At 32.3% G+C, this 14335-nt stretch overlaps 1 protein-coding gene across 1 annotated transcript in view; it reads left to right on the top strand.

The window, feature by feature from the left end:
• LOC102801985 (cyclic GMP-AMP synthase-like receptor 3) overlaps positions 1–12396 on the top strand; it is a 31659-nt gene extending 19263 nt beyond the window's left edge. The window contains exon 2 of the mRNA XM_085499347.1: positions 8182–12396. Coding sequence (XP_085355473.1) covers positions 8182–9033 — 852 coding nt within the window. The 3' untranslated portion in view covers positions 9034–12396. The remainder of the gene's footprint in view (positions 1–8181) is intronic.
• The last annotated feature ends 1939 nt before the right edge of the window (positions 12397–14335 follow it).

The raw sequence follows: 14335 nt of genomic DNA, 5'->3' as shown, positions 1-14335 counted from the left end.
TGATGCACGTCATTTTTTTTTTTGGATCGGGTTCGAAATGGCCGACTGGCAGCCATTTTGTTTTAAAGAATTCAGTTCTGGATCCGTATCTGAGACATGCTTGGATTGATCGAGTTCAAACTTCACACACACAAGGTACATCATGTCACAAATATGTATGTGCATTTGTTTCATGATCTCATTAACGATAGCCAAATGGTGGCCGCTTTAAGGCCGAAAATGCATTGAAATCGCACATTTTCACCATTCCGGACCCGGATCTCAGTTATGCATGGACGGATTTCATTCAAATTTGGTACATACATTAAACATAATAGGACCTTGATGCACGTCATTTTTTTTTTCGGATCAAGTTCGAAATAGCCGACTGGCGGCCATTTTGTTTTAAAGAATTCAGTTCTGGATCCGTATCCGAGACATGTCTGGTTTGATCAAGTTCAAACTTCACACACACAAGGTACATCATGTCACAAATATGTATGTGCATTTGTTTCATGATCTCATTAACGATAGCCAAATGGGGGCCGCTTTAAGGCCGAAAATGCATTGAAATCGCACATTTTCACAATTCCGGACCCGTATTTCAGTTATGCATGGATGGATTTTGTTCAAATTTGGTACATACATTAAACATAATAGGACATTGATGCACGTCTTTTTTTTTTTCGGATCAAGTTCGAAATGGCCGACTGGCGGCCATTTTGTTAAAGAATTCAGTTCTGGATCCGTATCCAAGACATGTCTGGATTGATCAAGTTCAAACTTCACACACACATGGTACATCATGTCACAAATAGATATGTGCATTTGTTTCATGATCTGCTTAACAATAGCGGAATGATGGCCATTTTAAGGTCGAAAATGCATCAAAATCACGTATTTTCACAATTCAAGAACCGGATCTCAGTCATGCATGGATGGATTTTGTTCAGATTTAGCACAATGTGTTGTACATATGCAGGTGCATTTCGGTCATGATCTGCTTTGAATGTATATGTCACTCAAATATGAACGGAACAGGGACGTGTCATTGACAATGACTTGATATAATGTGATTGGTTGATATAATGTGATTGGTTGTTATAATGTGATTGGTTGTTATAATGTGATTGGTTGTTATAATGTGATTGGTTGTTATAATGTGATTGGTTGTTATAATGTGATTGGTTGTTATAATGTGATTGGTTGTTATAATGTGATTGGTTGTTATAATGTGATTGGTTGTTATAATGTGATTGGTTGTTATAATGTGATTGGTTGTTATAATGTGATTGGTTGTTATAATGTGATTGGTTGATATAATGTGATTGGTTGATATAATGTGATTGGTTGTTATAATGTGATTGGTTGTTATAATGTGATTGGTTGTTATAATGTGATTGGTTGATATAATGTGATTGGTTGTCATAATGTGATTGGTTGTCATAATGTGATTGGTTGTTATAATGTGATTGGTTGATATAATGTGATTGGTTGTTATAATGTGATTGGTTGTTATAATGTGATTGGTTGATATAATGTGATTGGTTGTTATAATGTGATTGGTTGATATAATGTGATTGGTTGTTATAATGTGATTGGTTGTTATAATGTGATTGGTTGTTATAATGTGATTGGTTGTTATAATGTGATTGGTTGTTATAATGTGATTGGTTGTTATAATGTGATTGGTTGATATAATGTGATTGGTTGTTATAATGTGATTGGTTGTTATAATGTGATTGGTTGTTATAATGTGATTGGTTGTTATAATGTGATTGGTTGATATAATGTGATTGGTTGTTATAATGTGATTGGTTGTTATAATGTGATTGGTTGATATAATGTGATTGGTTGTTATAATGTGATTGGTTGTTATAATGTGATTGGTTGTTATAATGTGATTGGTTGATATAATGTGATTGGTTGTTATAATGTGATTGGTTGATATTATGTGATTGGTTGTTATAATGTGATTGGTTGTTATAATGTGATTGGTTGTTATAATGTGATTGGTTGTTATAATGTGATTGGTTGTTATAATGTGATTGGTTGATATAATGTGATTGGTTGTTATAATGTGATTGGTTGTTATAATGTGATTGGTTGTTATAATGTGATTGGTTGATATAATGTGATTGGTTGTTATAATGTGATTGGTTGATATTATGTGATTGGTTGTTATAATGTGATTGGTTGTTATAATGTGATTGGTTGTTATAATGTGATTGGTTGTTATAATGTGATTGGTTGTTATAATGTGATTGGTTGTTATAATGTGATTGGTTGTTATAATGTGATTGGTTGTTATAATGTGATTGGTTGATATAATGTGATTGGTTGTTATAATGTGATTGGTTGTTATAATGTGATTGGTTGATATAATGTGATTGGTTGTTATAATGTGATTGGTTGATATAATGTGATTGGTTGTTATAATGTGATTGGTTGTTATAATGTGATTGGTTGATATAATGTGATTGGTTGTTATAATGTGATTGGTTGTTATAATGTGATTGGTTGATATAATGTGATTGGTTGTTATAATGTGATTGGTTGTTATAATGTGATTGGTTGTTATAATGTGATTGGTTGATATAATGTGATTGGTTGTTATAATGTGATTGGTTGTTATAATGTGATTGGTTGATATAATGTGATTGGTTGTTATAATGTGATTGGTTGTTATAATGTGATTGGTTGTTATAATGTGATTGGTTGATATAATGTGATTGGTTGTTATAATGTGATTGGTTGTTATAATGTGATTGGTTGTTATAATGTGATTGGTTGTTATAATGTGATTGGTTGTTATAATGTGATTGGTTGTCATAAGGTGATTGGTTGCTTTAATGTGATTGGTTGTTATAATGTGATTGGTTGTTATAATGTGATTGGTTGTTATAATGTGATTGGTTGTTGTAATGTGATTGGTTGATATAATGTGATTGGTTGTTATAATGTGATTGGTTGATATAATGTGATTGGTTGTTATAATGTGATTGGTTGTTATAATGTGATTGGTTGTTAGTCCCCGTTCGGACGCAGTCCGAAAACGGGGACTTATGTTTTGCCCTGTGTGCGTCCGTCCGTGCGTCCGTGATCACCTGTATCTCGAACATGCATGGACCGATTAAGTTCAAACTTCACTCATACATCACACATTATATGGGACATATGCACATGCATTTTTTTCATGATCCGATTAACGATAGCCGAATAGCAGCCATTTTAAGGCCGAAAATGCATCAAAATCGCACATTTTCACCATTCCGGACCCGGATCTCAGTTATGCATGGACTGATTTTGTTCAAATTTGGTACATACATTAAACATAATAGGACCTTGATGCACGTCATTTTTTTTTTGGATCGGGTTCGAAATGGCCGACTGGCAGCCATTTTGTTTTAAAGAATTCAGTTCTGGATCCGTATCTGAGACATGCTTGGATTGATCGAGTTCAAACTTCACACACACAAGGTACATCATGTCACAAATATGTATGTGCATTTGTTTCATGATCTCATTAACGATAGCCAAATGGTGGCCGCTTTAAGGCCGAAAATGCATTGAAATCGCACATTTTCACCATTCCGGACCCGGATCTCAGTTATGCATGGACGGATTTCATTCAAATTTGGTACATACATTAAACATAATAGGACCTTGATGCACGTCATTTTTTTTTTCGGATCAAGTTCGAAATAGCCGACTGGCGGCCATTTTGTTTTAAAGAATTCAGTTCTGGATCCGTATCCGAGACATGTCTGGTTTGATCAAGTTCAAACTTCACACACACAAGGTACATCATGTCACAAATATGTATGTGCATTTGTTTCATGATCTCATTAACGATAGCCAAATGGGGGCCGCTTTAAGGCCGAAAATGCATTGAAATCGCACATTTTCACAATTCCGGACCCATATTTCAGTTATGCATGGATGGATTTTGTTCAAATTTGGTACATACATTAAACATAATAGGACCTTGATGCACGTCTTTTTTTTTTTCGGATCAAGTTCGAAATGGCCGACTGGCGGCCATTTTGTTAAAGAATTCAGTTCTGGATCCGTATCCAAGACATGTCTGGATTGATCAAGTTCAAACTTCACACACACATGGTACATCATGTCACAAATAGATATGCGCATTTGTTTCATGATCTGCTTAACAATAGCGGAATGATGGCCATTTTAAGGTCGAAAATGCATCAAAATCACGTATTTTCACAATTCCAGAACCGGATCTCAGTCATGCATGGATGGATTTTGTTCAGATTTAGCACAATGTGTTGTACATATGCAGGTGCATTTCGGTCATGATCTGCTTTGAATGTATATGTCACTCAAATATGAACGGAACAGGGACGTGTCATTGACAATGACTTGATATAATGTGATTGGTTGATATAATGTGATTGGTTGTTATAATGTGATTGGTTGTTATAATGTGATTGGTTGTTATAATGTGATTGGTTGTTATAATGTGATTGGTTGTTATAATGTGATTGGTTGTTATAATGTGATTGGTTGTTATAATGTGATTGGTTGTTATAATGTGATTGGTTGTTATAATGTGATTGGTTGATATAATGTGATTGGTTGATATAATGTGATTGGTTGTTATAATGTGATTGGTTGTTATAATGTGATTGGTTGTTATAATGTGATTGGTTGATATAATGTGATTGGTTGTCATAATGTGATTGGTTGTCATAATGTGATTGGTTGTTATAATGTGATTGGTTGATATAATGTGATTGGTTGTTATAATGTGATTGGTTGTTATAATGTGATTGGTTGTTATAATGTGATTGGTTGATATAATGTGATTGGTTGTTATAATGTGATTGGTTGATATAATGTGATTGGTTGTTATAATGTGATTGGTTGTTATAATGTGATTGGTTGTTATAATGTGATTGGTTGTTATAATGTGATTGGTTGTTATAATGTGATTGGTTGTTATAATGTGATTGGTTGATATAATGTGATTGGTTGTTATAATGTGATTGGTTGTTATAATGTGATTGGTTGTTATAATGTGATTGGTTGTTATAATGTGATTGGTTGTTATAATGTGATTGGTTGTTATAATGTGATTGGTTGTTATAATGTGATTGGTTGTTATAATGTGATTGGTTGTTATAATGTGATTGGTTGATATAATGTGATTGGTTGATATTATGTGATTGGTTGTTATAATGTGATTGGTTGTTATAATGTGATTGGTTGTTATAATGTGATTGGTTGTTATAATGTGATTGGTTGTTATAATGTGATTGGTTGATATAATGTGATTGGTTGTTATAATGTGATTGGTTGTTATAATGTGATTGGTTTATATAATGTGATTGGTTGTTATAATGTGATTGGTTGTTATAATGTGATTGGTTGATATAATGTGATTGGTTGTCATAATGTGATTGGTTGTTATAATGTGATTGGTTGTTATAATGTGATTGGTTGTTATAATGTGATTGGTTGTTATAATGTGATTGGTTGTTATAATGTGATTGGTTGATATAATGTGATTGGTTGTTATAATGTGAGTGGTTGTTATAATGTGATTGGTTGTTATAATGTGATTGGTTGATATAATGTGATTAGTTGTTATAATGTGATTGGTTGTTATAATGTGATTGGTTGTTATAATGTGATTGGTTGTTATAATGTGATTGGTTGATATAATGTGATTGGTTGTTATAATGTGATTGGTTGTTATAATGTGATTGGTTGTTATAATGTGATTGGTTGATATAATGTGATTGGTTGATATAATGTGATTGGTTGTTATAATGTGATTGGTTGATATAATGTGATTGGTTGTTATAATGTGATTGGTTGTTATAATGTGATTGGTTGTTATAATGTGATTGGTTGTTATAATGTGATTGGTTGTTATAATGTGATTGGTTGTTATAATGTGATTGGTTGATATAATGTGATTGGTTGTTATAATGTGATTGGTTGTTATAATGTGATTGGTTGTTATAATGTGATTGGTTGATATAATGTGATTGGTTGTTATAATGTGATTGGTTGTTATAATGTGATTGGTTGATATAATGTGATTGGTTGTTATAATGTGATTGGTTGTTATAATGTGATTGGTTGTTATAATGTGATTGGTTGATATAATGTGATTGGTTGTTATAATGTGATTAGTTGATATAATGTGATTGGTTGTTATAATGTGATTGGTTGTTATAATGTGATTGGTTGTTATAGTGTGATTGGTTGTTATAGTGTGATTGGTTGTTATAATGTGATTGGTTGTTATAATGTGATTGGTTGTTATTATGTGATTTGTTGTTATAATGTGATTGGTTGTTATAGTGTGATTGGTTGTTATAATGTGATTGGTTGTTATAATGTGATTGATTGTTATAATGTGATTGGTTGATATAATGTGATTGGTTGTTATAATGTGATTGGTTGTTATAATGTGATTGGTTGTTATAATGTGATTGGTTGTTATAATGTGATTGGTTGTTATAATGTGATTGGTTGTTATAATGTGATTGGTTGATATAATGTGATTGGTTGTTATAATGTGATTAGTTGATATAATGTGATTGGTTGTTATAATGTGATTGGTTGTTATAATGTGATTGGTTGTTATAATGTGATTGGTTGATATAATGTGATTGGTTGTTATAATGTGATTGGTTGTTATAATGTGATTGGTTGTTATAATGTGATTGGTTGATATAATGTGATTAGTTGTTATAATGTGATTGGTTGTTATAATGTGATTGGTTGTTATAATGTGATTGGTTGTTATAATGTGATTGGTTGTTATAATGTGATTGGTTGTTATAATGTGATTGGTTGATATAATGTGATTGGTTGTTATAATGTGGTTGGTTGTTATAATGTGATTGGTTGTTATTATGTGATTGGTTGTTATAATGTGATTGGTTGTTATAATGTGATTGGTTGATATAATGTGATTGGTTGTTATAATGTGATTGGTTATTATAATGTGATTGGTTGTTATAATGTGATTGGTTGTTATAATGTGATTGGTTGTTATAATGTGATTGGTTGTTATAATGTGATTGGTTGTTATAATGTGATTGGTTGATATAATGTGATTGGTTGATATAATGTGATTGGTTGATATAATGTGATTGGTTGTTATAATGTGATTGGTTGTTATAATGTGATTGGTTGATATAATGTGATTGGTTGATATAATGTGATTGGTTGTCATAATGTGATTGGTTGTTATAATGTGATTGGTTGTTATAATGTGATTGGTTGTTATAATGTGATTGGTTGTTATAATGTGATTGGTTGTTATAATGTGATTGGTTGATATAATGTGATTGGTTGTTATAATGTGAGTGGTTGTTATAATGTGATTGGTTGTTATAATGTGATTGGTTGATATACATGTAATGTGATTAGTTGTTATAATGTGATTGGTTGTTATAATGTGATTGGTTGTTATAATGTGATTGATTGATATAATGTGATTGGTTGTTATAATGTGATTGGTTGTTATAATGTGATTGGTTGTTATAATGTGATTGGTTGTTATAATGTGATTGGTTGTTATAATATAATGTGATTGGTTGTTATAATGTGATTGGTTGTTATAATGTGATTGATAATCAGGCTGTACTGTAAAGCAATAGACCATTTTCCGTACACTGCGAGAATCATCCGTTATGCGTGAAATCGAACGTAAAAACAGGACAAACAAAGGTCATAGCGTCGTAGTCGCGTCAAACATCGCGTGGGTTTCGACAAACGCAAAAGTATTTCGGGGACATTTCCATGCTTAATAATGTGCTGTCCACATTTGATGATAGGCAATTTCGATTAAGTAAGGGTATTCGGAAGCAATATTCCTCTGTCGAAGATCGGCCGGCCAATGTAAGCTACGAAATAAAGAAATTCTAGTTCAAAATCAAATCGTTCGATTTTTGCGGCAGACGTTCGACGCGCGTCTTTCATGCATCTCGCGAGATCTCGCAATTGTACGGAAAATCATCAATTTATTTTCACTTGGTATTTATTTTTGCTTAAAGGATGAATCAGAGAAAATAAAATAATTTGTTTCCCCTATATTTTACATTCAACTAATGCTGAACATAAAAAACAACCAAAATGTTTTTTCAGCAAAAATTTATTCCAGCTAAAACAAATAACTAAACTAGTGTGACATTTTTTTTTCTCATTTTCATGCAGATACATGGCCCAGGTCAATTTGACCCCCCAGGCTACGCCATGTTTGAAGTTGTTTCGTCAGCTTCTGCTGCTCCTCATAAATGGCAGTCGTTCATGGATGATGAAAATTATCTAATACCCTCTAAGCTTTTTGATTGGTTCTATGGCCTGGTAGCGAGAGCATTAAAATCACTTAATTTGAGAGAGGTTACTCTTCAAAGAGCTGGGCCGTCTGCAAACCTCATAATAAACAAACCTGGAGTACGAGAAATGTCAGTGGACCTCGCTCCTACTATACAGATGCTTGGCGTACCTCCTGGGATACATTTTCCCGATTCATGGCCTGACAGAGAAAAGATGAAGAGTATACCAGGTGTTATGAGGTCTAACAGTTTGTGGCAGCTTTGTACAAAGGAGCACATGGGTGCTGTCTTCAGTGGAAATCGGCGTTGGTGGCGTATTTCTACTTCTCCCCTTGAGAAGTATGTCCTGGATACCATTGACCGAGATGGCGGAGGAGATAGTTCTGGAGGAGGATGTCGAAAACAAATCTTGCGTTTACTAAAGTTATTACGGGAAGTTGAGGGTTCTAATTGGTTAGGAATTAAGTCATACCACCTTAAGCACCTAGTGATGTCAGAGTCTTGTCGCCATGTTGACTGGTCTGTTGGAAAGATTGATGTTTGTTTCGTTGGATGTCTTCGCACTTTAGAGAATTCTTTGCAGGAACAAAACCTCCGAAATGTGTTCTTTCCCAAAATGAATATGTTCTCTGAGCTCTCTGTTACCAACAATTTAGCTTTTCGTGTAAAAAGAATTGCTAAGAATATTGAAAGAGATCCGAATGAAGCTAAGAAGTATTTTGAAAATTGAAAATAAAATCCAAATTTTGCACCTATGAATCGCTCGTGAGTCGCATATGCTTGCCTTAAAAAATCTGGAAAAAATTACTTTTACATGTTATGTATATATCAAGTATCTTCCAGGCAATTTCTTTTTCATCCATGTAGATAAATTATAACATAAATATTTAGCTTTGCTGTGGACTTCGTCCGATTGCTTTGATATTATACATCTAGGTGCTTTAGGTGGACCTCTTATAGATGTGTTCATTTCGTGATGATATATGCAATTCTCTGAGTTTGATAAATATTGTTGTAATTTTTTGGTATAAAGTGATATTTTCGACTTTGTCTTGAAAACTGCAAGTCTGATTGCTTTGAAAATGAAAATGTGGACCGATCTCAGATTTGTTAGCTCCGCTGTCGACGAAGGAGCTTATAGTATTACTGATTGTCCGTCGTCGTCGTCATCGTCAACTTTACATTTTCGACTTCTTCTTAAAAACCACAAACTGTATAGCTGTGAAACTTTCTAGGAAGGTACCTTGGGTGGTTTTCTCTCAGATTTGTTCATTTCGTGTGGATATGTTCAATTGTCTTATTTATAGCGAATATTTTTGTCATTTTTGGTCAAAAATGCTATTTTCGACTTCTTCTTGAAAACCGCTAGCCCAAATGCTTTGATACTTGGTATGTAGGTACCTTGAGTGGACCTCTCTCAGATTTGTTCATTTCGTGATGATATCTTCATTTTTCTAATTTTGATGAATATTTTTGTCATTTTTGGTAAAAAATTATATTTTCGACTTCTTCTTGAAAAGTGCTCGTCCAATTTCTTTGATATTGTATATGTAGGTACATCAGGTGGACCTCTGTCAGATTTGTTGATTTTGTGACAATATCTTCAATTCTCTAATTTTGATGAATATTTTTGGTCAAAAACATTATTTTCAACTTCTTCTTGAAAACTGCTAATCCGATTGCTTTGTAACTTTATTTGTAGGTACCTTGGGTGAATCTCTGTCAGATTTGGTAATTTCATGACGATATCTTCAAATCTCTAATTTTAGTGAATATTTGTGTCATTTTTCGTAAAAATGTTATTTTCAACTTCTTGTTTGAAACCTCTAACCTGATTGCTTTGTAAATTTATTTGTAGGTACATGTACCTTGGGTGGATCTCAGTCAGATTTGTTAATTTCATGACGACATCTTCAATTCTCTATTTTTAGCAAATATTTTCATCATTTTTCATCAAAAAAACATATTTTTGACTTGTCCTTCAAAACCAGTAGTCCAAATTCTTTGATACTTGTACACATGCAGCTTGGGTAGACCTCTATTAGATTTGTCCATTTCGTAAAGATATCTTCAATTCTCTACTTTTAGTGAAATATTCTCTGCAACAAAATCAAGAAAGTTGGTGTCTTGCGATATTAAAGCAGTTAGCATTAAGTTTAAATTGCTTCTTAGTCATTGCTTCAATTTCAGAGCATGCATCACAAACAGTGGAGCTATATCAGCCGACAGGCTGCTAGTTCATTTTGTAATGGTATCTTCAATTCTCTCATTGAAACATTCATTGCTAACAGCGGAGCTATCTCAGTCAAAAGGATGCTTGTTGTAAATTATCATCATAACCTGAATTTTCAAAAATGAATTGGATGGAGGTATATACATAGCAACTTTGAAATGATGTAGACATATCTACATATACATATATTCTGCTTTTACATGCACGCTGTCATTTCCCATGTCAATTTTGATTGACACATATTTGTCTGTTAATGTATTTTTTTGTATTTATCAGATTTATCAGATAAAGTTATACAAGTTTGATACGCATGTATGGTGATATGCAGTGGATGGTCCAATGTCACATGTGCATTGAATGGTAGCATTGAATACAGTAGATGTTGGGTCATGTTCAATTGCATGAGTAAGATTATTGCTGCATTCAAAAAACCTTAACCCACATAATACATGCTTGGTCAATAAGGACTCTAGCCTAAGTTCTTTCACAGACTTGCGTATAACATTATACCAGTTTCTGGTCAGCTTAAGTGGGCAAAACGTTTTTTCTCTCTTACTTTGCCACTACATGCATCAGTGCATGTGATTACCTCACAATTCATACTTTCAAATTTGGATCGTCATCACATTTACCAGTTGTACACCCGAATCTTTCAAATTAAATAGATATTATACTGTTATCTAAAATTTAGAAATTTGCATGAACTGGAATGTTTTAACAATTTTGTAAAAGACTTTAAATTGTGATTATAAAAATGACAATTGATTAAACACTTCTAAATTATTTGTAACTGTAAATCAAAAATCATTTTATGTGTGAGACAAGAGTTCATGATAATTATTGCATATACAAATAAATAACTATGACTTTTAATAATTTATTATTGCTTGGGTAAAAAAAAAATGTTTTGCTTCTTGTCCTAGAGAAAAATTTGGTGCACCATACTCAATACTGCAAAAAAAATGCACAGGGTGATTCACGTGATGAGAAGCAAACACATTTTTTTTTTGTCTTTCATGTGTACAGCTTATCTGACTGTTGTGTATTTGAGACAGTTATTAGTATTGCTTTCAACCCAAAATTGCTTTAGAATTAAAAATGTTTTTTCTTCAAAAGTATGTATTAACTTTCCCTAAGATTAATATTATTACTGTATTGTGATTATCATATTTGCTTTATTAGAAACACATATCCAATGCAAGAAACATGAGAACCAAAAGTTGCATTTTTAAGTTTGAAACTATTGAAATGTAGTCTGACCATAGATGTATCACTGTCCTTTATGGTAACGATTGTGCTACTGAGAACTAACCAGATAAGAGTGAAAATACAATATTATATGAAGTATTTCATGGCAGGAATGCATGAATTTTTTAATAAATATTGAACTTTCAATGATTTCATTGACTTTGACCGTTGACTATCCATTTTAGCTTTTGAATTTGATTGTATAATTAAATTACTTTTTCTAACGTTTTTGAACAACACTCATAAAAACATAAAGAATTGATTCTCAGAATTTTGAAAAATCCAGTTATGATATACTCACATTTCTTACATATTCAATTTTGTGAATTTGTGATGAAAATAGGGAACTGGCGGTGTAAGGGTTAAAACCTACCATAGTGTAAGTATTGGATAACAATTCCAACAGTTTGTCATGCATGTATGATGCTAATGTAGATATCAAGATAAAAAGAAGATAGATGTGTTGTGTTGATATAAAGTTTTGGATTTATAAAATTAATAATCTGTTCATTGAATTGATGTTTTCTAGGAGTATGTACTATGTCTACATTTTGAAATTAGATGTAGGAATAATAGTTTGATGGAATGAAATAAAATAAAGTTAAAATGGAATTCTCTATAGTGTGTTAATGACATGTTGTTTTGACCTTTTCACCACTAGACATTCTTGCCCAAACTTTTCTGCAATTTCTTCTTATATTCTAATATTTCTGGAAATGAACCCTAATTTTGGAGCCAACAGACAACATTTCAGTCAATTTTCTGTTTTTACTCAAAAAATTTGGCTATTTTTTGTCCCAATCTTCTGAAGGAAAGTGCAGACTATAAACAGGACTATAATTTGTGAATTTGTTATAAAAAAAGGAACTGGTGGTGAAAAGGTTAACATCAAGATTAAATTACAGATATGGTTTTCATAGTACTACCATAGTAAATAAATATTTACATATCATTTGCATTCAAATCAAAGTGATGAGAATATCCTTTCTTGGTGTTGCCATATTCGTGAAGTGCGTCTGTACAACTGGCATCACATAAAGCTGTACAATTGGTGTAATTGGAAAAATGAAGAAAATCTATACTAAGAAAATACTAAGACGAGTTACTATTTGCACATATACACCAATGACCAGATTAAAAGATGGTGGTCACTGCGATTCGTCGTGTTCGGTATGTGTCTTGTGACATTACATTATTTACTTGCACACCATTCAAATATACGCTGCATGACGACAACATTGACATTTAAACATGGTGAAATAAAACGTGATAACGATTTGCTACTTCATCCAGGTCTTAATAATTTATATTACCAAAAATATATTATTTTTATTCTACAAGCAAATAGTAAGTTATTGTACTAATCAATCTAATTCATCTTGAGTTGTTAATTGAGATGTTTCTTACTGCAACTCGTGTTTAACAATTTAATTAGAATTACATGACATCGTTGTAGATACTGAAAACCTTGTATTTGCAATTATCATTTTTATTCTACTGTGAGATGAGACGTGCAGTGACACCGCCCTCTAGCGGTTTATATGACAGTACCCGTAATCCTACGAGTTTAATGACGATATTTTTCTATCGAATTCAAACACAGGATTTAAAAAAAAAAGAATCAATGTATAAAATTTGAGACGTGGATGCTACAAATACATACCAATAATTTAATAAGGGATTTATATGTTATGGGTTACGCTCTAAATTTATTCACCCATGCTTTATTCAGATTAGTGGTAAATTTTAACTTTGCAGACAAAACAACTACCCCCAGTAGTTATGAATTATAACGTGCAATACATAACTTCGACAAGGGTGCATTGGAACTATTCAAAGATATTTTTACATATATTCAAAGATATTTTTTACAAATATTCAAAGTACTATTACAAATATTCAAAGTACTATTACAAATATTCAAAGTACTTTCTCACCAAATCAGATGTAAGGATTGGGAGCCTCTCATTTAAAAGTTGTCAAAACAGTATGATGAAAATCAGGAATAAATATAGCTACTTGATATGTAAGGTAGTGTGTCCAAAATGACGAAGGTTAAGGTTCATGTTGCTATGGGGACAAGCCTATAATAACACTGATGTATATTCAAATTTTGAGCCTGGGTGAAAAAATTATTCTGAGCAGGTTGCCATACTAGGATGTTGCCATGGGTGAAAAATGTCAATCTTGTCAATCTTATGCAAATTGCAGCTTTCTGTGTTACGCACATTGGTTATTAGGGGAACGTCTACAAGAAAGTAATGCACGAAAGTACATGCTCAATTAGGCCTCAGAAAATATAAGGCTTTAGACTTGTTATTAGGTGTTTGGGCCGGTATTACCTAATTGCGTACAAATTAAATGAAACTGTGAAATTAAGAATTAGTGAATTAATTTATTCTTGATGTTAACCTATTCACAGTCAAACAAATTGTTTACATATGATTATGACAAAATATATGTTGATATTGAGATTGAAGGGAGAAAACCAATTGATATTAAGCACTCATTTTATACACAGACTATATATTCACTTTTATCCTGATATAAA

Source organism: Saccoglossus kowalevskii, chromosome 5, assembly GCF_978046115.1.
Source record: "Saccoglossus kowalevskii chromosome 5, keSacKowa6.1, whole genome shotgun sequence".
In the NCBI taxonomy this organism is placed as follows: Eukaryota; Metazoa; Hemichordata; class Enteropneusta; family Harrimaniidae; genus Saccoglossus; species Saccoglossus kowalevskii.
Note: the sequence above shows the minus strand (reverse complement) of the source record. Positions and strands in the feature narration are given on the sequence as shown.